The following is a 26,502-nucleotide window of genomic DNA, read 5'->3' as shown; positions in this document are numbered from 1 at the left end:
AACTCAAATAGATGCCAACACACTGGCATCCACCTCCCCTCCTAAGTATCCCCTAGGGACCATCCTACCCACACAGCTTCCAACCCTTCTCCTGTCTCCTTTCTGTGCTCTGTCTTCCACGTCCAATCACTTCAGCCAACACCTGTGGCACAGTTCTGGTCCAGACTCCCGCTGCCTCAGGTTCGGGTGTCTTTAACAACTTCTGCCCACCATGCCTCCTCCTTCCAACCCAACTGCTACACTTGCTGCCCTCCCACTGGGTGCCCGCCATCGGCTCCCCACAGCCTACAGCACCACCTCCCAGGGCCACAGCTTACGATCTAAGGCTCTTCACATCTGACCAACCCAGCTTTACAACCTCACTCTGACTGCTTTTTTTCATGCATGCTTTACTCTAGCCTAGGAGTTCTCAAATATACCTGATCCTACAGCTTACCTAGGTCATTTGTTAAAAATGCAGACTCCCATATCCTACCCAAGATCTACTTTGGCAAAACCTTCAAAGTATCTTTGGGACAAGCTCAAGGCCAAAAAGGAAGAAGCTCTTGGGAGAAGGTGTGTGGAAATGAGGGGAAGGAGGGAGGGGAAGAATTAAAGAACAGACTAAATTTAGCTGATTTAATTCTCTAAATTAATTTGTCTCCCACAGTACTGACAGCTAAACCTGAAATCAAACATGGTGGTGGTGGGGGAGGGGGGTAAAAAAGAAGAGGGAAAACATGCTCAAGTCTCCACTATCATCAGAAACCTTTACTGAGTCTTCTAACCACTCAAGTATGCTTCTCTTCCTTTAATCACCAAACTTCCTCAAAAGTCGTCTTAACCTTTTTATATACATACACCCCTACAAACATGCCTTTCTTGTCTTGTCAAAAGACAATACCCTAATCTAGTTGACGATGAAATAAAAATCTATTTAGAATCTGGGACTAAAGATCTCAAATCAATAGGTATTATTTTCCCAAGAAAAATAACTGAAGCAGAAACCTTAACAGTCACAGAATATGTCTATTGCACTGCGCTTTAAGTGGTAATGACAGTATCTACTTAATTGTTAAATATATGGTTATAGTGTTCAGGTTTATTGTCGTTTTATATTTTCACACCATACACAAAAATATATTTTTTAATCTAACTATCACAGCATGTTTTAAATTAGATTGGTTGATATTTTTGGAATATAAAATTGACTCACATTTATTATAGACAATTTAGGAAATAAAGAAGAGAACAAAGACAAAATTAGAATTCATCTGCAGCAAAGCATAGCAGTTACCATCAAAGGGCTTTTGCATGAGACAGATCTGACATTCCAACTTGACCTCACACTGGACATCATTACTTAGCCTAAGCCTCGGGTTCTTCACCTGTAAAACTGAGAATGTCTAAATGCATTATGAGGGAAAATGAGATAATGTGTAAACATTTAGTCCAGTGCCCAAAACTTAGAAGGTGTCTAAAAACGCTGGTGTGCATTGAATTTTACTCTGGGGGGGAAAAATGGGTAAGTCTTCAGGGTTAAGGACTCTCAGAAAATGAATCACTGGACTACATCCAAATACGTGGAGTTTAAAATCCTAACTGCAGATATCTATTTTCTTAGAAATATGTGGCCTCGTCTAGCTATTTTTGGATATTTGATGTCATCATTATGAACACTGATAATACATGAATAAATGAAGATGGCATTGGGCCACAATTTTCCTCCAAGGTCTCCATACAGGAAGAAGGATGTGGCACTGAGGCTATAATGAGATTTAAATTATTAATGATATAATGTCTGAGTTAAAGAAAAACTTCCTTATGAGACATTTTTCATATTTATTCCCTGAACAATTAAATTATACTTCCGTAGGTCATAAAAATGCAAGTGAGCATAGGAAAAAAAAATGCAACAGATATAATTGTACCCAAAACTACAGGGCAGAAAGAAAAAGAAGCTGTTATTCTAGTATTCTAGAATCCTTTCTTCTTACCACATGCTGCTACATGTCCTTGTCCTACTAAACTTGATTTTCTAACACCAGCCTGGATTGAAGTTGACAAATACCACCAAGTAAACCATTTTCTCCCGCATTACAGAAGTGTCCGGGCAACACACTGCACTCAGAGGTGGCTTCTTTGGAAATGCCACATTCTACTGCATCATTGCTGACAACTGCTCTTTAGCTACTCAAACCCTCATTTATCTGAAATGGAAGTACCCCTTCTGAAAATGTATACCAGGGGCTGTACTTCCTTATGTGTCCATTTCACCTTTTCACCAAACCTTCAGGCATTTTCAGATCTTTTTCACGGAGAAAGCCTCATCGTGTAGGTTCCACAGAACAGATACGAGTCCTGCTTGTCCATCCCTTAATCCCAGAGCCCGGTACACTGACTAGCACATCCCAGGTGTCCAACCAAGATCAGTGGGATGCATGATTGAACGCATACAATCATGACATGCTTAAATGTATAGCAGTGGGTGCCAGGATGCTGCTTTGGGGCACCTAATTGAATCACTGTCGATAAAGGTATGAAATTCAGTGTTTATGTGAAGTGTTTCCTTACTTGCTTTTCATTTTACAACCATGTCTCCAATATCTACAAGAGCTGTACAAATAGGTATTATAGATAGACTCTATCCGAAAAATAGAGTCTTTTAAAAGCTAAATGATTCGCTAGATGCCTCACAGAAAGATAACACTAACTCTCAGAATTCATATAAGATAAATAAAACGATTGCATAAAACAATAGTAAGTGATCACTAGATTTGACTCTGCTTTTGTCAAACACCCTAAACTAGAATAGTGCTAGCATACTGTAAGCACCTAATAAGTACTTGACTTTTTGTTTTATCAAGTGTACATATTTTTTAATGTATTTTATTGATTTTTTATAGAGAGGAAGGGAGAGGGATAGAGTTAGAAACATCGATGAAAGAGAATCATTGATCAGCTGTACACCTCCCACTGGGAAAGTGCCCACAACCAAGATACATGCCTTTGACTGGAATCAAACCTGGGACCTTTCAGTCCGCAGGCCGACGCTCTATCCACTGAGCCAAACCAGTTAGGACTCAAGTGTACATATTTTAATAATAAAAATAAAGTTTGGTTGCAAGTGAAGGAGGAAATGAGAAGGAATAATTGTAAGTGCCCATTTTCTCATTCAATATCTACACAATCATTTTATAGTAATACTAGAGGCCTAATGCATGAAAATTCATGCACTGGAGTGGGGGGAGAGGGGGTAGTCTCTAAGCCTGGCCTGCTCCCTCTCACAGTCCAGGAGCCCTCAGGGGCGGGAGGCCACCTGGCGATCAGGAAAAGGTGACGCCCCCATCATACCTCTGCTGTTGCTGCCATTGCCAGCAGCGCAAGCCTCGGCCAGCCCTGGTTACCTGAGCCTTGGGCCAGCACTGGGAGGCTGGGCAGCCGACATCTGAGGCTTGCCTGCGCCTCTGGTTGGCCCTGGGCAGCTGGGGAGCTGAGGGAACTGGGGGACTCCAGAAGCAGGTGCACGGAGTGGCCAGACCTGCCTGGGGCCGGGCTTAGCCTTGCCACAAGCCTGCCACCCCGGGGACTGGACACTGCCATCTTGTGGCTGTGGGCTCTGCCATCTTTGAGGGCATGGCAGCAATTAACATATACCCTTCTTATTGGGTGTGTGTGCAGCCATCTTTGAGGGCCAGGTAATCAATTAGCATATTCCCTCCTTATTGGCTATGGGCGCCACCATCTTTTGCAATGGCATGAAGGTCAATTAGCCTATTCCCTCTTTATTAGCTAGGCTGTTTCACTCACCCTTATAGGAAGACTAGAAATTCATTTCAATCACAAAGTGATTTTGATACTTTACCTATTGTACTCACCACTTCCCAGCCAGCTTATTAGGATAACTAGAGAGAGGCTGTGCTGATCCCAGATGCTGAGTGTGATTAGTTAACATACTTTTGTACTCATCAACAAGACATTGTCATGGGCATGCCCTCAGGTACAGCCCCTGTGCCCGTGGGCCTAGTAAGTATCAGGGACACCCTATGCACCGGGGAGTATCTGTCCTGCCTCCCCCATACCTCCACCTGGAATGTTTGTCTCCACCGTTACTGCTCCACCTCCTCCTGCTCTCCTTTCTTCTGGGTGCAGCTCACTAGTGCCACTCCACCGCCGACCCCAGGTGCACCTTTCCTCCTTTCTTTCCTTGTCTCCTCCTCGTGTTATTTCCTTTCACTCCAAAAGTGATCACACAGGTGTTTTCCAACAGAATCACAGGATCTCCCGTCTCCCATTGCTCTGCAATGTGCCATTGGCACTCACCATAGAGTCTGTGTAAGCCTGTAACCCCAGAAGAGGGGATGCCATGTGCCTTCCAGAGGCCACAAAGGCCAGAGTTTCCGCCCGGTCCACTCAGGAAGCTCGCTCACGGAGCCAGTCACTATGCTGTGAGGAAGAGAAACCACATGGCCAGGCCAGCTGATGTCCCCGACAAGAGCCATCTTCAGTTGCCTCCGCCATGGCAGTGGGCTACCCTCAAATGAAGCCTCAAGTCACTCATGGCTGCAACTACATGAGACAGCTCAAGCAAGATGCACTCAGCTGAGCCCAGTTATGCTCCAGAACAATGAGAGAAAATAATGACTACTGCTGCGGGAAACCATTAAGTTTTGGGATTGATTATTACCAATAGATAATAATCAATATGGCCTAATACATCAGAGTGTGCCTTAACAACAACAGAGTGGAAATGCAAATCCAAACCAAGTGGAGCTATTATCATGAAGAGCTCATCTCTTCATTAACGCTGTATTGATTAATGTTTATTACTTGGTGGCTACTTTCATGCTCCAAAGAAAGGATCTATTACTTTATTCCCCAACCACCTCGAAAGAGAAGGCTATTCTGGAAACCTGAGAATTCCTGAAATCTCATTTTAAGAAGGCTTCCATTTTAGTGTAATATGTGTCAAACCCTCAGCTATATCCTTTAAGGCACAAAGCTTTATACAAAGTTAACCATATACATACATTAGGTTGTTGACAATTTATGTGTTTTCCTTAAAATCAATCTATAGCAAACTAATATAATTCAAATGATCTATAACCCTGCCAGTTTCACTGAACTGAGAATACCAGGATGATGATAACCTTTATAATTTCTTCGTGTCACAATGAATTAGCATTGTCCAGATGCAGGGGCCAACGGAAGTGGTATTTTCGAATACCATACATAAACACAAAAAAAGATTGTAACAGGAAACCTAAATTCCACTTCACACCAACACCACAAATTCAAAAGTTACGCTGAATTTGCTTCTGAGAAAACTGGAGAGGTGTGGATCCCATTGCACCATTTCAAGTAGAAAAGTTTGGAAAGTGAAACAGCCAAAGACAGGCTGTGTGGGGAAAAAGGGAAAAAGCAAAGTCCCTGGGAATTCTTAGACAGACAAATCAGTCTCTGGGAAGTCAATAGCAGCCAATTTTTCAAACAGTTTATCATGGCTAATTGGAAATTTTGCTGACTATGTCAAGGTTTATATTGTATCCAAGATTGAGAAACCTGAAAATCTTTACAGCAGGAAAGTGCAAGGCCAAACGAAGGCCAACTGGAGTCTAGACAAATGAGGACCCGCTTGGAAGGGAAAGCAAGCGAATGCCGACCGTGACAGCTGCCCTGGTGCAGGGAAGGGCGTGCTGATTCAAGTCTGCGAGAGAACTAGGGTCTAGGTTAGGCCAATGGAGCCACCTGATCAGGGAAAGATATTTCACAGCACCTGAAGCCCTCCCAGCGGTGACTTCCTAGGATCATGAATTTGTACTGTTTAAACATCTCTTCTCTAGGTGAGTCTTCCCTTCGGCCCCAATATCAGGAATAGACTTCTTAGTCAGAGGTTTGTGTCCTACTCATAACGGTAATGGGGCTACAGCCCCATCACGCTGGCTCAGGACCAAATCAGAGGTTTACCTCAAGCAAGTACAAAGGACTTCATATTGTGGTTAGACCATAGAAAATTGCCCATATTCAACCTTCTGGGAACTCTAAAAATAGCAATTTCATGTTTCATGTGTATTTTGTGAATTAACTTGAATCCTGGACTTTCTTTTATTTTCTTATTCTTATTTTCCCTTTACCTTCTTTTTGTCATCTATCAAATAAATTTTATCCAGCTGTTGTTTTTTCCTTTTAAATGTATTTTTATTGGTTTTAGAGAGAGAGGAAGGCAGAGGAAGAGAGAGAAAAAAACATCGATCAGCCGAAACCGGTTTGGCTCAGCGGTAGAGCGTTGGTCTGCAGACTGAAAGGTCCCAGGTTCGATTCCGGTCAAGGGCATGTACGTTGGTTGCGGGCACATCTCCGGCAAGAGGCAGCTGGTCGATGTTTCTCTCTCATAGACGTTTCTAGCTCTCTCTCTCCCTTCCTCTCTGTAAAAAATCAATAAAATATATATTTTTTTAAAATCGATCATCTGCCTCCGGCTGGCCCCCAACCGAGGATCGCGCTTGCAATGTAGGCATGTGCCCTGACTGGGAATGGAACCAGCGACCGCTAGTTGCATGTGATGATGCCCAACCAACTGAGCCACACTGGCCAGGCCCAGACCATTGTTTGCATCTTTGTAAACCATCTCAAATCTTCTCTCATAAACTAGAGTAGGAATAAAGAAATAAACACATCAAAATGTTTTTAAGTGGGTTTCAAAATAGCCCGCAGCTATAGGCCCTTTCATTAGAGTCTGTTTTTTCCTGAGCAAACTGTTATCGAAGAAAGGAAAACATTGCTCTTCTCTGTACCTTGGCAGGAGGAGACCGGCTTTTATAACATTCTAAATTAGATAGGCTTTCCAACATCATCTGGGGGAGGAGAGAGGCAGGTAGTCACCACACAGCAGGGTGAAAGGAAGTAAGCAATGATGCATTTGTACACTTGGAAATACATGCAAAGTTTTTCTCCTGGAGTATCTCTGATATTTTCCCCCCTTTTATTTATGTAATAAAATTCCTCAATACCTTTTGATGACTATTAGAACTTGACTGCTGAAACCAGTTTGGCTCAGTGGATAGAGCGTCGGTCTGCAGACTGAAGGGTCCCAGATTCAATTCCAGTCAAGGGCATGTACATTGGTTGCGGGCACATCCCCGGTGGGAGGGGTGCATAAGGCAGCTGGTCAATGTTTCTCTCTCATCGATGTTTCTAGCTCTCTATCCCTCTCCTTTCCTCTCTGTAAAAAAATCAATAAAATATATATATATATTTTTTAAAGAACTTGATTATTAGAATTTGACAGCTGCCGGGGGGGGGAATAAATCTATTAAACTCTCTTCTCTCTTATAAGTATTTACTTAGACCCCACAATGCGTAGCTAAGCTCTTTCATGTCGAAAATTTTGCCTTACCTAAGGAGACACTGCACTAGTGTCAATGGCTGCACTGACTCAGACAGGACTAGTAAACCACAAATGTCAGTCCCTTCAGCACTGACGAAAATACACTAAGGTTTGCGTGTATAGAAACAACTATGTTGTCATTAAAAATTATACAGAATCACACCGGTTGACATGGGGAAAGATCGAATTCTTTTATTGTAGAAAAGCAAGGTGCCTAACAATTGGTAGATTGAACTCATGGGTAAACTGTACACAACCCTCTGAATGTGTGATAACTGGTAGAACATGCAACAAAATGTCAAGAATAGTTATTTCTGGGAGGTGATATTTCTAGGAGTTTTGTATCATTTTTTTCCTTGTAAAAAGCATGTTGTTTTTTAACTGAAACAATAAATCCACTTTCCTCAGCACATTAAGAAAGAATCCCACAATGTGAAAAGCATTGTCCTGGGCAGGAAGAAGGAATTCAAAATGAGAGAAAGAAAGCAAAGAGCTGATGATCATGCTTGTGTTGGCCAAAGAAACAAATAAGTTGTAAATAGTGTAAGATGGAGTTTCAACGTGAGTATAGTGTGCACAGACCATAAAATCTCAGAAGAGAAAAGCAACATAAAACTGTGATGCTGTGAGCCCATAAGAAAGAGGAATTTCCTGTGTTTGGAAAGGAACTGTGGAGATGTAGAATAGATAACAATAAGTAATGCTTTCAGAAATTCAGAAAACAGGTGAAAATGTACGTTTTCCAGGGCCACTAATTAGGGCTCCTAATTAGCTTAGCCGAAGCGTGGCATTCTGACTGAAGAGCAGTGGGAAATGAGGGTTCGAAAACCATGATGTTCTGGAAGACAACTGGCCAATGGCTACCAAAATCACATCACATATACCCTGCACTGGCCCTGCATTTCTAGTTGGAATGTTTATCCTACAGAAAAATCTTAAATGCATGCAGAATGACATGTTTACAAAAATAATTAATGAAGCAATACTTGTGACTACAAAAGTTTGGAAACACCTAAAAGCCCAACTGTAGAGAACTGGTTAAATAAATGACAATATGTCTTACACTAGAATGTTAGGTAGTGATAATAAGTAAGAATGAGCCTGGCCGAAACCGATATGGCTCAGTGGATAGATCGTCAGCCTACGGACTGAAAGGTCCCAGGTTCGATTCCAGTCAAGGGTATGTACCTTGACTGCAGGCACATCACCAGTAGGGAGTGTGCAAGAGGCAGCTGATCGATGACTCTCATAGATGTTTCTAACTCTCTATCCCTCTCTCTTCCTCTCTGTAAAAACAAACATATATATATATATGTGTGTGTGTGTGTGTGTGTGTGTGTGTGTGTGTGTGTGAATGAGCCTGGCTGGAATGGCTTAGTAGTTGAGCATCAACCTATGAACCAGGAGGTCACTGTTCAATTCCCAGTCAGGGCACATGCCTAGGTTGTGGGCTTGATCCCCAGTGTGTAACATGCAGGAGGCAGCCAACCAATGATTTTCTCTCATCACTTATGTTTCTATTTCTCTCTCTCCCTCTCCCTTTCTCTCTGAAATCAATAATAATAATAATAATAAAAAAGAATGAGGTAAGTTGTATACATATGTGTAAATATATTCAGGGGGAAAAGGGAAGGCAAAGAACTGTATAATATGTTGCCTTTTGGAATTAAAATGAGTGAACTATTTTGGGCAGACAAATATGAAAGACAATTTTACAAAGGCGAGTTGGTCAGAAGTAGGCAGGCCAGATTTTCAAAGTGCTTCTTCATTTTAACCTCTAGTTACTGCCAGAAAATTCACCAATGTGAGAATAAAAGAGAACTCCACCCACCCTACTCATTCCGATGAACTTCATAGCTTTACCATGATCTTTTCAGCCTGGTTTTCACTGGAAACAAAGCAAGGCCTCTGCTCCATTAGGTACAACATTCCTCAGGGATTCTGCAAACTGCAAACCAGCTCAGGCCCATGCAGGTGACTTGAAGTCATTTTGTACAACAACAAAGTCAGCACCTCAGGCCTCGGAACTCCCTCATTTCAGTGGGCCTACTTCAGAAAATCCCCACAGTGAGATGTGACTAATTAGCATACAAATAAAGGGTCTTGGGGAAGGGAGTCTGAGCTTGTAAATCTCATACCTACAAACTGCAGCTATAACACTTGAAAAATTAAAGGGGATATATGTATATATATATACACTCTAATATACAAAACTGAACAACTGGCCGCTATGATGTGCGTTGACCATTAGGGGGCGCACAAGGACCATGGCAGGCATTGGCCACGCTGGGATGGTGGAGCAGGTGAGTGGGGACATGGGACCAAGGCAGGGTGCTGGTTGCTGTCATCAGGGCAAGCCTCTGGTGGTTACTGAAAATTCTTTCCTGCTGTGCACTGCGGTCCTGCCCAGCGCTCACACCTGCTGCCAGCACCAGCTCTGCCGCTCGCACCTGTGCCGGCGCCCAGTGCTGGAGCCAATCACTTACACCATCAGTGGGTGTGAGTGGTGGCTGCTGGCCCCAATTGCCCCTGAGGGCTTCTCCACCTCCCCCTGCTACTGAGAGGTGATGCTGCTGGGCTGGCCCCAGTCGTTCCGTGCCATCAGCGGATACAAGCGGGGGGGGGTGCCATCAGCACCTGGGCGTAGCAGCGGGAGCAGGGCTGCAGGCAGACAGGGGACCGGAGACCATGGCAGGAGGTGCCAGGCGGGGGCATGGAGGATGGGCCGAGACCCACCTCTGTGCCCACAGCAGCCTCATGGCCCACAGTTCCTTTCAAGGTGCATGAATTTGTGCACTGGGCCCCTAGTTTTAAATAAGCAAACACCATTTCTTAGAGGGGTTTATATCTGCAGGAAATACCAAATCCTGTCTTTTAAAGGATGTGATACAGTACACATTTAATTGAGATTTTTTAAAGCCAGGGTTTGCAGGATTCATAACCAAAAGGGATGACTCCAATTATGGGAAAAATGAAATTGGCTGTGTCGTATGGATGAGCTATATTTATTCTACAACCTCACTTTAGCACTGAAGTTTAAGCTAAAAATGATATCTTCCTTTAAAGAGCAATGAGGGTTTTGTTCAGGGAGTCTTATGTATGGATTTTGAGGATCACAGTATACCAAGATTCTGATGTATTTCTAAAGTGACAATACTCAGTTGGAGACAAGATGGCAAAATACTTTAAAATGTTACAGTTATTACCTGCCCCTCAATTTATCTTGAAACTACATATATGTCAGAACTAAAATCTGAAAGAATAGATTATATTCCAGATTAAGCTAAATTTAAGCTGTAATCCAGGATTATGTGGAATACACACTAATATAAAACTCACTCAAAAATAATCCAGGAATCATTTGGATGAGCTGCTATTTTTACAACAGATGAGTCACCTGGAGAATGGCAGTTATTTCACATGAAGTGGCTTTAACTTAAAAAAAAATTATGTAAGTTCTTTTACTATAATCATCTATTTAGCATTCACTACACGGCTTACAAAATACGTTGAACGTAACCATTAGTTAACTTCCTGGCTATTAGATTGAAAATCAGGGGGTGACTGCGATTTTATCCTCAGGCTTTATTCTCAAATATTGCAACCTTAGCTTTTTTGGGGGTTGTAATTCTCAGACGAATAGCTTCACAGCATGATGAACCGGTCTTTTAAAAGCCCGCAGGCCTTGACCTTGGGGGGCTCTTTTGCAGCACAGCCTGCTACGGGGCAACCGCTGGGGAACCCCGAGCTTTCCAGGTGATGTCTCACCTGGCTTGCCAGACCCTGCAGGAAAGAAGGAGGTCCCTGCCCAGAGGACATTAGACCAACTACACTTACTGTCAGGCAAGCGCCCCCGTGTGTCCGCCTCTGTAAAGCCTCAGGTGAGGAACTGGCAGGAGCATTTCTTCTTATCAGGGAGCTGCCATCAAATACAGGAAATCTTGGCTCATGGACTCCCTTACTAGACCTTCAAAAAAAACCCACTCCATATCTGTGTACCTACATTCAACTTTGGAACACACAAACTGCCCGGTGTAATGTCTGGCCTTTTGTTTGCCCCGCGAAATAAATTAAAATTGAGAGGTAAAATAAAAATACATGTAAATAAAACCCAAACTGTGGGACATTACTGGGAATTTTGCTCACTTGTGCATTCTTTATAAATCCACCATCAGTGGTAATAGCTACTGTAATACTGTTCATAGTGACTTGTCCTGTGACCATACATAAAGTAACTTTTTTTTTTTAAATCCTCACCTGAGAATATTTTTCCCATTGCTTTTTAGAGAGCGTGGAAGGGGTGGGGGGATAGAGAGAAAGAGAAAGATCAATGATGAGAGAGAATCATTGATAAGCTGCCTCTTGCATGCCCTCACTGGGGATCGAGCCCGCAATGGTGACTGACCTCCTGGTCCATAGGTCAATGCTCAACCACTAAGCCACACTAGCCGGCCTGCCTGGTCAGTTTTTATATTTTGTTTCTTATTCATTTTTATGATTCTAGCCTTTATTTGTTTTAACATTTTCTATGTAGTTATTTACATAGAATATATACTATAGGTAATTCCAATATCTCAATTTCTTTAGAGCAGCGTTTTTCAACCGCTGTTCCGCGGCACACTAGTGTGCCGCGAGATGTTGCCTGGTGTGCCGTAGGTGCAGACAAGACAAGAATTTTATAATTTTTCACTATTTTGTTTACTTAATATTTCATAATAAAGTAATTATAAAATACTTTCTTTGTGTTTATTTGATTCCTATTCAAGAGAATTACTTTATATATAGTCAATATAGGCACAGAGTTAAATTTTTTAACATTTTCTAATGGTGGTGTGCCTCGTGATTTTTTTCATGAAACAAGTGTGCCTTTGCCCAAAAAAGGTTGAAAAACACTGTTTTAGAGGGCACCTAAATTGGTTGTTTATTTCTAAAGTTTTATTTATCTTTGGAGAACAGTGTTCCTTCAAAGAATATTTGTGTTTGCTTCTGCCTAAAGCTAAGAGGCGCCATCCACACAGGGACATTTTAGCCACCTCTTTATCAGCGTAATTCAGGAGTCTCAGTCTCAATTCTGAATTGTCCGCTTTAGGAATAAACAAAACATCAATGTGAGGGCTGCACAACAGGTAAGACACAGCTCTCTTCTCTTGCTGCTGCAAAGCTGACTTAGACATTTACCCCCACATATAACACACGGCTTAGAGCTCAGCTTCCAGCTTTCCCTTTTTTTCTTCTGGATCTTTACATATAGTCTCTACTTCCTGTGAACCCAAAAATACAATGTAATCTATGCTAGAGGTGGGATCTAGCTAATGGGAAGCCCAACTTACTTTATTTCTCGCATGTGCAGAGTGAAGGGAAAAAAATACTCTAAAACAAGCAAAACTCATTCCAAAAATTGAGCAATTTTCACTTTATAAATTCAGAGATAAGTTTTTAATATCTACTTAAATCCCACTTTCAAATTCTTTTGCACTTCCTAAGGCTCTTGGAAGTTTGAATGTGGCCTGCAATATAAGAAAGTGCGCTATCCTCAACTCCCAACAGAGTTGAGAGTTGCCTGCCCTCCTTGCCTCCAATCACTAATAAGAAATAAAAATTAAATGTTTATTAGAAAAGGAGTGAAAGATATCCAGCCCAACTTCCACATTTATTCATTCGGCCAACATCTGCTAAGCCCCTATTTTGTCACAGAACATGGTAAACACTGAAGACAACCAAATAGGACAGTTCCTGCTCTTTAATGAACTTACAGTCCATTAATTGTTGAATTTCTATCGTCTACCTTTGTCTTAAACAATATTAAAAAAAATAGTACTGAACCAGGATCTTGGTCTTGGTCACTGATTAAAAATCCATTCAATCTCCACAGAACTCAGTATCTGATAGGTTCAGACCAGTAGACTTCAAGCTTTCTCAAACTCTCCTACGTACAAATTTTTTAGACTTCCAGATGAGATTTCTTTGTTATGTTCACAGAATATTAATACCAGTGGTTCAGTAGATTATTTCACAAACTTGGCACATGAAGGAAATGATAATATCTGTGCTGCATTCTGGGATAATCTGCTAAAGTGACTCACAGCACCTGGGCCCAGAACTCCACCATCCCGCGCCCTGCTCGCCTGCGACCCATCACTGCCCGCCCGTGTGCTCCGGCCACTGGCTGGGAAGCCCTGGCTGAGATGACAGCTAAGGTCTCTTCCAGTTCTGCAGGTCCTTCACAATTTTTAAATCCAGTCTATTTCATCTTTAGTTTTCTTCCTTTTTATTTTTTTAATATATTTTATTGATTTTTCACAGAGAGGAAGGGAGAGAAATATCGATGAGAGAGAAACATCGACCAGCTGCCTCCTGCACACCCCTCACTGGGATGTGCCCGCAACCAATGTACATGCCCTTGACCGGAATCAAACCCCGGACCCTTCAGTCCGCAGGCTGACGCTCTATCTGCTGAGCCAAACCGGTTTCGGCCATCTTTAGTTTTCATTATTAGAACTTCCCCTATAACATGAGCTCAAAGCTGCTTCCTAATCCTCTCTTCATTCTCCAAATATAAACTCTCCATCCACATTCTTGCATCCCCCACACTGCACAAGGGTAGGCCAAAAGCTCATGCATCCACTCTGCCTGGTTAGATTGCCACACACCTTCCTATATTATGCATCAAAGAAGCCGGCATTATGAGGATGGTAAGAATGAGTGCCTATATTAATAATAATGCTAGTAAAGTCAGAGCACGCTGGAGACAGAGATGCCCACTTTAATAATGAATATAAGATGAATTAAGCAATACCAGAAGAAGACATGGTTTAAGGAGATATTGCAGTCTGCCCACATCAAATAGCTCAGCTTGCAACTGGTGAGATGCAGATTAGACAGATCTTATATGAAACACCCAGGAGTGGCTGCTCCGGGTAGTTCAGAGTGTGAATGACAGAGAGGCGGGAACAGCATTACCCAAAGGCCACCAGGCAAAGGGAGGAAAGCAGGAGATGAAATACAGGCATTTAATTATGTATCTATAATTATAAAGCAGAATTATTAAATGTGTTTTGTACAGTGAGCTTGGCGATATGGCTTCCTTCCAAACCTGCAGACACACCGGAAGGTCTGTCTCGGCCATTTGCACCACTATTAGTTGAACTGCTTATTGAAAATGCAGAGTCCTGGGTCATGGCCCTAGACCCACTGACGGTGAATCTCTGGTTAAGGGGCCTGGGTATCTGCCCAGTAAGTTTCAGAACAAGTAGGCATTAAGCTTCTCTAAGGAAAATGGACAGGAGAATTGCTCTCAACGTAGTAACAGAGATGCAGTAACAGAGATGCAGGCTCATAGAAATAACAGCATATTACAGAAAAAGTCAGTGGGAAGAACTGATTTAGAGGTCAATGATTTCAGAAAAATTTTACTTTGGTCTAACAGATACGTTCATTGCAATTGCTAATAAAAATACCCTAAAATAGGAAGTCTTTCTAACTATAACTTAAACACTCATAAATAAATGAAGAACTCGGAAATCTTGCAATTGAAACAAAAAATGAACACTAGCGTTCTAAATAAACTTCAGTAATGCAAAGTCCTTAAGGAAAGTAGCAAGACTGTATGTATTGGCTGAAGAGGGAAAACAAACAGTTCTATTTGAGGAACCAGGATTAGCTGCTGGGGTTGTACAGAGACAGAAAGAAAGAGGGAGAGAGTGGAATGAAATTCACTAACCTTAGACATTAATTTCCTTAAGGAAATGAAAGGCAATCCTCACATGACATTTAAACACTTCTTCACGTTCTCCTGCACAACACACAACCTCTTCCTCACAAAACATTCCCCGATGCAAGGGGGGAAGAGAGAGGGCTAAAGCCCCCAGGGGATCCTGTTATGTTCCAGAGGCTGCATACGCCTTTGCTATAAACTGTCATGTTTAAACTTCACAAAAACCCTCGGAGGTCGGGCAGGTGAATAAACCAGGCTCGGAGAAGCAGCGTGACTCACCCAAGGTTCCGTGCCAGCCAAGGGGCAGTGGAGATGTAATCTCAAGGTTACACCTTTCAAAAATGTCCTGTGCAATGACTCAGAAAAGTGGGGTTCCAACTCTGAAAGCTATAAATGTTCCTAGGGGACTGAACCAGGACACTAGAGTATGACAAAAGCAAGTAAAGAAGGAACAGCTCGTTATCCAGACTGTGTGGCGCTGCCCTGTGACGGCAGACGCCGGTGTGACCAGCACCCGGTGCAGCACAAACAAATGGCTCCCTTAGAACCTCCTTAATGAGACCTCTCGAGCAAAAAGCTCAGGGGTGATGAAATGGTTTGATCGGAACCCTCAGGCAGCCAGCTGGCGTATCATTTGTTTGTTCTGGACAGGAGAGATTGCAGTGACAGAAGAGTGAGCAAAAACACCTCTGCACAGTGCACACTCAGCCCCATCCCCGAGAAACAGAATCCCTTGTCCAAGAACAGGCTGCAGAACGGGGCTCCCATCCTTCTCACCAATAGCTCTCTAACCACCTTCAGTGGCCCAAAGAGTGCAGGACCCCAAGTTGGGACCTCCCTAATTGGCTGTCAGCTTTAACACGGGATATATTCTTAGCTCTTCCAAAGTTACTGAAAGTCTTAGGTTGTGAAAACTGCTGAGAGACTTAGAATGTTTTCTACAAAATAGCTACTTGCATATCTAGAGGGGGTGGGGGGGAATGAAATAAAACAAATGTGCAGGAATGACACTTCAATATCGAAAATAAAGAATATTAAAGCTGAAGCCAGTTTGGCTCAGTGGTAGAGCGTCGGTCTGCAGACTGAAAGGTCCCAGGTTCGATTCCGGTCAAGGGCATGTATATTGGTTGCGGGCACATCCCCGGTAGGGGGTGTGCAAGAGGCAGCTGGTCGATGTTTCTCTCTCATCGATGTTCTAGCTCTCTATCTCTCTCTCCCTTCCTTTCTGTAAAAACTCAATAAAAATATATTTAATAAAAAAAAAGAATATTGAAGACCATATGCTAGGCAGAGTGTGTGTGTGTGTGTGTGTGTGTGTGTGTGTGTGTGTGTAAGTAACAATTATACTATAGGTAAAAGACACAAGAACCAGGCTGGGATTTGAATACATCGCCTCCTCCCATTTTAAACAACAAGCCAATATGCATCAATAATTATAAGGCACATGTACTCTGTGACTATACAATTTCATTCCTAGGAACATATCCTAACAAAACAAGTAACATAAAAGCAGTAAAGCATGCACAGTGACGTTCATCCCAGTGTGGTTAACAATTTAAAAATTTCAGACAATCTAAACACCTATCAAGAAAGAAGTGGCTGACCTGGAGAAATGACTCTTTGAGCGGACACTAAGGTCTTCTTAGGATGGAGGCAGCTGACACATCCAAACAGAAGGAACAATAGCATGTGCAGGAGGCTTAGGTAAGCGGACATGTGGAGAATGAGGGTGGACAGTAAAAGACAAGGAAGGGACTAGTCTGTGCCAAACACCAAAGGCCCAATTAAGAATTTAATTTTCAACCTAGAGCAGTGTTTCCCAAACTTCTGACATATGTGTACCCCTTCTATAATTTTCGTAACACTGAGTACCCCTCGTACTCATGAGAACATAGAATTAGGTGCAGCTAAGCACAGTGTAGTGCATATCCCAACCAAATTCAGGTGCAACGTGTACCCCCACCAAACTCTTCCCATACCCCTGGGGGTACGCGTACCACTTTGGGAAACATTGACCTAGAGCACATGTGTCAAACACAAGGCCCGCGGGCCAAATCTGTCCCGCCAGGCCTTGCAATGTTGCCCGCACCGCGCTGTCATCACTGCACTCCGCTGCGTTTCCATCACAATGACAGTTTATGACTGTTCAGTAAACCATTCGGCCCGCGATTTAGGCTGGATTTTAGATTTTGGCCCCTTCTCTGATTGAGTTCGACACCCCTAACCTAGAGGATCAATGAGATGCCACTGAACAAACTGCATGAGACAAAGGGGGTTTGGCTGAAGCCCACAGTCACCCAATAAACGAGTTGGAGAGCCAGGGGCTGCTGGGCCTGGCAGAAGAGACCAAGCTCAGTCTTACTTAAGCACAGACTTCCGTGGACCAAGAGAGTCATTCCTGGGCCTTTTCCACCTCTTTCCAGGCTTGGTTTCTCACCTTCTTCATCCTTCCCTTCCCTCCTCATACTGCTCTCCACAGAGAAAAGTCCCAGAGGAAGCCCACCCCTCAGAACTTTGTCCTTATCCCCAAGGCCATGATCAGCAAACTGCAGCTCGTTATCCACATGCAGCTCTTTGGCCCCTTGAGTGTGGCTCTTCCACATAAATACCACGGTTTGGGCGAGTCTATTTTGAAGAAGTAGCATTAGAATAAGTTTAAGTTTTAAAAATTTGACTCTCAAAAGAAATTTCAATCGTTGTACTGTTGATATTTGGCTCTGTTGACTAATGAGTTTGCCGACCACTGCCCTAAAAGGTCCATCTGGTCTTGATAAAACAGGACCTTCCCTGTTCCTCCCTAGTTGAATTATATCAGCTAATAAACTGGTTGTATAATAACCCAAACAATTTCAGATGACCTTTGGAATTTGGGTTAAATTAAGGACTATTGTTTTAATTGCTTAGCTCTATTATTGCTTTGTAAGTTACACAAAGGCTCCTTTTTCTTTCTGAATATGAGGGGGGAAAAAGTTAAAAGTTAGTACACTCTTTTCTAAATCAGTATTAGAATTTGTGAGAATTTAATGAGAAGCTTAGAAAATTCTGTATCAAAGTGCAACCTTAACTGGACCTCTTGAATTTTAATTTGTTTTAAAACTACTTAATTTCAAATTAAAAGAAATTGCACAAAAAAAAATGTTTGGGCTTGAAAAGAGAACAATAAAGCCGTACTCTTCCATTATAACAATCAAATCTGTTTAACATAAAACAAGCAGAGCACCATCCCCTCCCACCTGGCACTCACACAATGATTTTTTTTAAGCGTGTGTACGGCGCCCTCTGCTGGTCTCATGATATGCCTTGGATGACAGCAATGTAAAATGCTATGGAGGTGGGAAGGCAAGACACCTGGATTCATTCTACTGGTGTGGACTTCCTCCTTTCCTAATTATGCACAGGAGGAATTATCCATTACTTCCTATCTCCTTCACCTTTCCTTCTCCAAAATGTCCTGCTCATTGTAAATATTTACAGGATCATGATATAAAGTTAAATGTAAAGGGTTAAGTTTAAATTATTTCCCCTAAAGGGGGGGGGGGGGGGAAATAAAAGATAGCTGATCCAAAATTAGAAAGCACTAAAAGCCTATTTAAACCTAGTTTTGAAATGTGGCTTCAGGTAACAGGAAGACTTAATGTGTGTGCTTGGCTGAAGACAGAAATGCCAATAATAAATACGCTGAGTGGTAGGGACTAAATTTTTGCTATTAAATAGTCTAAAGGAGATAATACACAAATGTTAGATAATAAAATCTAACCATTCCACTTTATGATAAGGTGGCAAAGGTGACTACAACTAATTGGCTCACCCAAGACCCTTAGCGAGTTAGTGATAACAAGGAATTTGAAGCCTAAACTTTGAGTCCTAGATGTGAAATACAATAACCCAGCACCAACAGAAAAACATCGTCACTGTTCTCCTTCACAACCAGAAGCTTTGCCGCCCTCATGCTCTCCCAACAACGCCATCACCATCACTTGGCAATGTGGCTCACCAAACTTCCATGCCACACACTGCTGCTAATGACAAGACACTGCGCTGGGTGCTGGGGACAGGGAATACGCTGACACCATTCCTGCACCCAAGGTACAGAAGGCAAAAGTGTGAGGAAACTACATTTGTACAGAGGAAACTACATTTGTACAAAGAGTATCACAATACTATTCACAAAATGATGTAGGACATTATTTTTAAATTTCTAACTGGTGTGTCTAAGACATCTCATTCTGAAAATACTAATATCCCACCACCACCACCACCACCACCACCACCACCACCACCAAAAAAATAAAAAATAAAAAATAAAAAATGCAGCTACCAGGACTAGCAGATCACAATTTCCAGAGTGGATTCTCCTGGCTCAAAGTCAAATGCCACCAGAAAGGGGCCACTTACCCAGAGTAAATGCATTTTTTAGTCAACTCTCTGACTGAACTGACAGTCATTTATGATGCTTTTTCCACTTGCCGTTTCCTCTATCCTCTCCTGTGCCTCCTTCATCCCCAGCACAAACACCGGCCAGCCGAACTCTTTACAGCAGGCACAGTGAAAAAGGAAAAACAAAAAAATCTACACCCTCCAAGGTTTTCAAGGACTAGAAAGTAATTCCTGTCCAGAGTCCTAGAGTAGGGGTGTCAAACTCAATCAGAGAAGGGGCCAAAATCTAAAATCCAGCCTAAATCGCGGGCCGAATGGTTTACTGAACAGTCATAAACTGTCATTGTGATGGAAACGCAGCGGAGTGCAGTGATGACAGCGCGGTGCGGGCCACATTGCAAGGCCTGGCGGGATGGATTTGGCCCGAGGGCCTTGTGTTTGACACATGTGCCCTAGAGCAAATGAACTATTCTGATAGCACCCCCTGGTGTCCAAAAGCACTTTTCTAACCAAATGAACTCTACATTCTAAGCTGACTAAAATGATGCATTTAAAGTAAAAAATAAAAAAATAAATTAATGAACATAGCCATGGGCTTATTTATACTAGGAGAACATCTGTCCCACTTACAGACCTAGTTAAGCCAGTAACTTTAACTTCTCTGAACACCTGCTCTCTAAAATAGGAAAAGAAAATAGCAAACTCAACCATCACAGCCCTCTTTCCTCTCTTTTGAGCATGGAAGTACCTCAGTGAGATAGATTACTATGTGGCTGTTTATAAACAAGAGGATGGGGAAGAGAAACACAAAGTAATAAGAGGACACACACGATCGGGCCTACCTGAATGCATTTCTTGCATCAAATCCGTGATAAATGTGACAGGCAGAGAGGTCAGTTCACTTCCCTTCAGAGGTATCCAACACCTGGACTCCCTCCTTCCTGTTTCCCGCGCCCTGAGCGCTGCAGGGACTGCAGAACTTTCTGCAAATAGCCTGCCACCATCCAGAACTGCATTAATTTGACCACAAAATACTGGAAATTCTCCAATCCTGTCCTTCCAAATTGAGATTTTTGGTTTTGACATGAATTATGTAAAATATAAATGTTACATTACTTTGATTTGTAATTTACAATAAAAGTGGCAAGAGTTAAAAATACTTAAAATCATCACCCTTCCACCTCCTGTCCAGTTAAAAAAAAACAAAAAAACCTCACTCCAGCTGACTAAGGTGCCTAACACTCAGGGCTCAGTAAGAACTTAACAGACCTTTGATCCTTCTGCTCCAAATCTGAGACTTTCCAGAAAGCCAAAAACTTTTGTTCAGTTTGCTTTGCACAACCTCACAGAATCAAAACCCATCATTGCCCTCTACTGGGCAGACTTGGAACAAAACTAAAATCCATTTATAAAGCATCTGAAATCGCCTTCGTTTTTCTCCAGTTTCTTGTGGATGCAAAACACAGGGACACAGAAGGCTGACTGTGTATTTTTTGAAAAAAGTCCACATATATGTGGACCTGCATGATTCAAACCAGTGTTTTTCAAGGGTCAACTATTTACACATATAAAAGGCTAATAGGCGAAATGTCCCCGTGAGAGTTCAACAGGAGACCAGGAGTTCCATCGCGCGCTAGGACATGTGCTGACCAGCGGGGCGTGACGAGAGACAAAGGGAGGCTCTGGCCGGTGGCTGACAGCCTGGGAAGGGAGGCCCCAGCTGGCAGCCGGAAGGAAGGCACCGGACAGCAGCCGGATGGCCATACCTAGGGACCCTCCTGTGCACGAATTTCATGCACTGGGCCTCCAGGATTAAATCAGTGTAAATTGTAACATTCCTATCATTTATCCTAAGCACGAAGGGGGATGAAATGAATCCGGCAAATGGGTCCTTCCTGTGGGCCCGATCTTACAGGCTGTTTTAAGGAAGTCTGGGACCCACAGAGACGGCCCCATTGTTCCCGTTCACAGTGGTCCCAGCCAAATGTGGCAGTGATACAATATCCCTTTCCTCCTTCCCATAATGGCTCACTATTTCTAACATCTCGATTTCATCATTGAGAAAGTTCAAACAGAAATCCTCCAGTTGCCGAAACCGGTTTGGCTCAGCGGTAGAGCGTCGGTCTGTGGACTGAAAGGTCCCAGGTTCGATTCCAGTCAAGGGCATGTACGTTGGTTGCAGGCACATCCCCGGTAGGGGTTGTGCAAGAGGCAGCTGATCAATGTTTCTTTCTCATTGACGTTTCTAGCTCTATATCTCTCTCCCTTCCTCTCTGTAAAAAATCAATAAAATATATATATATTTTAAAAATCCTCCAGTGATCCTACCTCCCCAAAACACAAGCAACTGCAATAACAAGACCTGAGTACATTTCCTCACCTCACCTCTTCTCGGGCCAATATGCGTTTTGGCTGAGCAGCTGGCATTTGGGCATCTGTGGAGCTCCTAACCCTTTGCCCTGGCCCTGCCATCGGTGGGTTTCAGCAACAGACATTGCATATGCATATGAGTGTGACTGTGGAGACTCAAGGTTCTTCTAACTCACTTGCAGCCAACTGTGAGACATCAGCCAACTCTGGAGCTCAGGTGCTCCCACGGAAGATGCACACAGCCCTAAGCATATGACTTCTACCAAATACTTTACACCCTTCCGCACCCAGCAGGCCCAGCAGCTGAACGGTAACACCACAGGGTCAGGCTGTGGAACCCCAAAAGGCGGCCAGAGGCAGGCTCCTAGAAAGCCACGTGAGAGGGAGTAACGGCTACGAAGCCTTTCTTCTCACGCACGGGGATCAGTGGAAAGTTAGAAAGAAGTTATGTAGCTGCAGTGAACTCTGTTCGCATGAGTGGTTATTAGCTAGCGTGCCCTCATGTAGAATTTACAGAGTGTCTGAGGGTCCAGGAATATCGACTCTCTCATCACCCTCCACCACATGCCTGGGGGTCAGACAGAATTTCCATTTCACAGACAGAAAATTTAAGGCAAGAGAAATTAAACCACGCTTATCAGCAAAAGAACCCGGAATGGGCCAAATACTCTGCCTTCGGCAAGAAAACAAATATATTTCTATAATTTCCACACACACACACAGAAATCATCTTACATTACCAAGTTACCAGGGAAGGCAAAGGGGTCTGTTTCTATTTCTTAATATACTTCTCCCCTGACTGAAAGGAGTCCATCAGGATGAAGACCGGGGATTCTGAGGCTCCCAGCGAGCACTTCCCACCTGGCACCTGCCTCTCCCAGGCCAGAGGGCACCAGGGCGGGCCCCGAGGGGCCTCCTGAGAACAGCCGCCACGCTGGCCCCTCTCTCCCGAATCTGAGATGGAAGCATGGCAAATAAGAATGTATACACATCGGAAAATGTGTCTTAATTGGGGTGACCACAAGGGAAGGAAAGAGACCGTCTACGACGACAAATGTCAAATCAACGGGCTGCCTGACGGGGCCAGAGCTATGTCAACAGGTCCTGTCGTGACGTCAACACCGGTGTGTCAATGGACTGTCTGTTCCTACTTTGAAAAATAACAAACGGAGGAGACAAAAATCAAAGAGCTCTCACGGACAAGTAGCCTCTGAGGAACGAACCTGCCCCAGGAACCCGGAGCAGGAGGCCCCGAGCAGCCCGGCAGAGGTCCAGGCGGGGGAGCCTAAGGACGAGTCACACCAACCGCACACGGAAAGATTCTCCTACCAACTGGTACGCCAAGTTCACCTAAACACGGTGAGCACCTAGGACATCCCACAACAAAGGCGTTCAGTGCACTTGGTGATGGAGAGTATTTCCTTCCTCGTGGCTGAGCCTGCATGAAGCTGCAGGTAAGGAGCTGGCAGATGGCTGCTCACCAGCATCGCCAGCCACGGAGGGAGGGAGGCCGTCAGCTATTAATAGGAACCTGAGGGACAAGTGGATGTCAAGGATCGGGGACGGTCATGAGGGTGGAAAACAGAGTTTCACGCCGTCTTTCCTTGGTACACTCATGGAGCCAGCTAACGGCTTCGGTTCTTACTATGAACAAGACACACACTGTCACCAATGCGGACCCACCTGGTCGGCGTACCTGCCCCAAATCCTGGGCAAGGTGTGGAGCGCAGCTCACAACCCAAGTGGACCCTAAAACGAGAATTGTGGCAGGGAAAGTGCCAACCGAGCGAAGCCAGAGAGCCAGGATAACACTGCACCTCCTCTCTGTAAGATATTTAGGAACTAACTTCCGTTCTCCCTTTACTCCTCAGCGTGATGCCGAGATGTGTGGCCATTTTCTACTTGAAGGGATAGAGGACGAGACAAGCCCCAAGGTTTAGGTCTACAATCAGAAAGCAAGCAAACAGCAGACAACATGGTTGGAAAAAAATCAGACACACCCCCCCTAAACATTAGCGACTTCTTGTTTCAGAGACACGTGAAACGGGATCTGGAATGCATGGCGCACTAATATGTAATAAATCACCGGAATCTGTTTCTGAAAGGAAGGGAACAGGGCCACAGCCTGAGCGGTCTTCATTTTCTCAAGCTGGTGAGAGAGGGGCCAAAGGAAGGTGTGGGTGACGCAGTGAAAACCGTACGTGGTTCAAGGCAGCTGGATTTCAGGTCAAGCGGGGCCACGGCTTCATGGCTCAGAGCTTGGCCTCTGTTTGATGAGAACCTCCTTGCCACTCACCCCACACCCCTCATTTATTTGCCTAAGTTCTTGTTTCATTTTGGAAACCACTCTTGAGCAATGAGGTGAGGTGATCAGAAAGTCAATCTCGCACCGGAGTCTAAGAAGGCACAGAGGAGGAGGCACGGAGGGAGAAGGGGGAGAAAGCTGCTGCTCTGTCCAGTTAACACCAGGAGGAGACGGCTCGGAGCCACGGTGCAGAGGGAGGCGGGGAGGGTACGATCATAATGAAATCAGTGGTTCGATGGGGAAGACGGGGAGGAGAGCAGGTCTTAAATGCAAAGGTAACCCGGGTGTTCTGAGACGGGGCGACTCAGGAGGACACAGCACAGGAAGGCCGGGTCTGGGCGGGAGGCAGCCTTGGGAAAGGGCCCCGGAGAGGCCGGCGGGAAAGGGCCCCGGAGGCGCGAGGCTAACGCTCCACAGAGAAAACCTTCTTAGGGAAGAGCCTCGGGATGAGATCAGACAAAACTTCCAGGAGACAGAAAGCAAAATAAAAATAAAAAATGTTCTTTGGAGACACAGACTGCACAAGCCAATGGCTTCCTAACAGCTTTTTTTTTCAACCCTGGCTGACACTTTAGAGATCTCATCAAAAGACCTGGTGCTCAGCTCCAACACCCCAGGAATCTCCCGGCTCCTCCTTCAGGCTTCGCTGCGGGTCCTGTGACTGTGGGCACGTCCAGCCTCCGCTGCCTCTAACCAAAGCGCTGATGCTGCTGTGCTGGAGGTGCCTCTCTGAGCCACGACCTGCCCGCGGCCACCTTCGCTCAGAGACTCCCACCGGCCAACGCGGCAGCCCCCCAGCCTGCGCCCGGGCTCCCAGCCCAGGGACCAGCCCACCCCGCAGCGGTCTGCTGGCCCAGCAGAGCCGCTCAGGTGGGTCACTCCTTGAAGCCAACTCAAAATCTATTTAAAGGAATTCCACGGCATTAGAGAAATGCATTTCATACAGAACGTTTTATAAAGTCAAGGTCTGGAAGTTAGCATTCCAAGTTACTCCCAGCTGGGCCTAGTGAGATGCCATCACTAATGCATACTTTGCCAGTTTTATTTACAGAGCGGGGGACTCAGCTATGGCATCAGCTTTCTTAGTTAAGTGAAAAACTAAATCTGTGCCACATACATCTTTTTAATAATAAATACCTAATATAATTTTAAAACCAGAATAGAGGTTACATTTTATTAGGTTTCATACCATAATGAAATCAGTAATTACAGACAGATAAAACTCTGGTGAAACACACACATAGATACACTTACACATACACGCCACTTAAAAAATATCAAAGCTAGAATGACAAACTTTTCAAGTCATCGTAAGACTTATTTAGTTAACATACGGAGGACAATAAAAGTCCACACAGGATTTTTTATGAGGAAAAAACCTATACCTCTCCCCTTCCCCCCGATATTCCCAATAACCATTAAAAATAAAAGTTTTGTCTTTCCTTTTGTCATTTCAAGCGGCTTTAACAGGCCTGTCCCTCTTCTGTAAAACCTGAAGGAAAGATAGATATTCAAGGACGTTCCACCTCTCCAGTGTTCAGAACTCCCCTCTGACCTTCTCTAAGCAAAGCTGATAAACAGAAAAATGAAATCATTTGCGTTTGCCATGGTTCCCACACCCAAACAAAGGAAAGCAAGCTGGGATAACCAGAAGGCAGCGAGCCGCCATCTGAGTAATCCCTGATCACGTGACCTCCAAACAGGCGCGTCCTGAGCCTGTGGGAAGCTCCTTCCGTAGGTTTCCGGTCCTGCCGGGCTGGCGGGGCCGATGGCGCTTACCTTTTTGGCTCTTTGGGCTATGTCTGGTGTTCTCGTGAGCAGCTTCTCAATCAGGTACTCTCTGTTCTGCAAAACAGATATTCCCAACACTTTAACATCAGATCCGGCACGCAGAAACTCACAGTGTTTCAAAAATAGCAGATTTACTTGGGGTTTTAAGCATGTTACCTTGGCTTTCTGGAAGAATTTGCATTTTAAAAGTTCTGCTGCTGTGGGCCTGAAAGATCAATAATAAATTAGAGTTGAAACAATGACCACTCGATACACACACCGCCTTGATGAAACAACTTTAATCCTAGCATCTTTCTGGAAGACCAGTTTTAGGAATAGCAAAACCAGACACTAAGTTAATCACAAGCTGGCACCACATAAGACAGTGCCCGTTTTACAGTGCTTTCCGGGGTCCTTGTCTGCAAAACACACAAACTCCTCTGAGTTACATATTTGGGGCACGATCCATTTTCCATCCTCCACCCTTACACTTCACTAAGTGAATGCGGTGTTTCTAAAAGGTGTCAGACCGACACATCCGTAAGCTAAATTCCCATGTTTATGGAGAAGCTGTATAAGCTGCAATAGGACCCTCAGGGA

General features: G+C 44.0%; 1 protein-coding gene across 2 annotated transcripts in view; it reads right to left on the bottom strand.

The window, feature by feature from the left end:
* STK39 (serine/threonine kinase 39) overlaps nucleotides 1-26,502 on the bottom strand; it is a 259,098-nt gene that overhangs the window by 119,360 nt on the left and 113,236 nt on the right. For both annotated transcript variants that reach the window (XM_045575258.1, XM_036421465.2), the window contains 2 exons: nucleotides 26,080-26,128; nucleotides 25,912-25,977 (listed from right to left, as the gene is read on the bottom strand). In XM_045575258.1, coding sequence (XP_045431214.1) covers nucleotides 25,912-25,977; nucleotides 26,080-26,128 — 115 coding nt within the window. The remainder of the gene's footprint in view (nucleotides 1-25,911; nucleotides 25,978-26,079; nucleotides 26,129-26,502) is intronic.

This window comes from Pipistrellus kuhlii, unplaced genomic scaffold, assembly GCF_014108245.1.
Source record: "Pipistrellus kuhlii isolate mPipKuh1 unplaced genomic scaffold, mPipKuh1.p scaffold_m20_p_7, whole genome shotgun sequence".
In the NCBI taxonomy this organism is placed as follows: Eukaryota; Metazoa; Chordata; class Mammalia; order Chiroptera; family Vespertilionidae; genus Pipistrellus; species Pipistrellus kuhlii.
The sequence above is the reverse complement of the archived record's forward strand: the minus strand, read 5'-3'. Positions and strand labels throughout refer to the sequence as shown.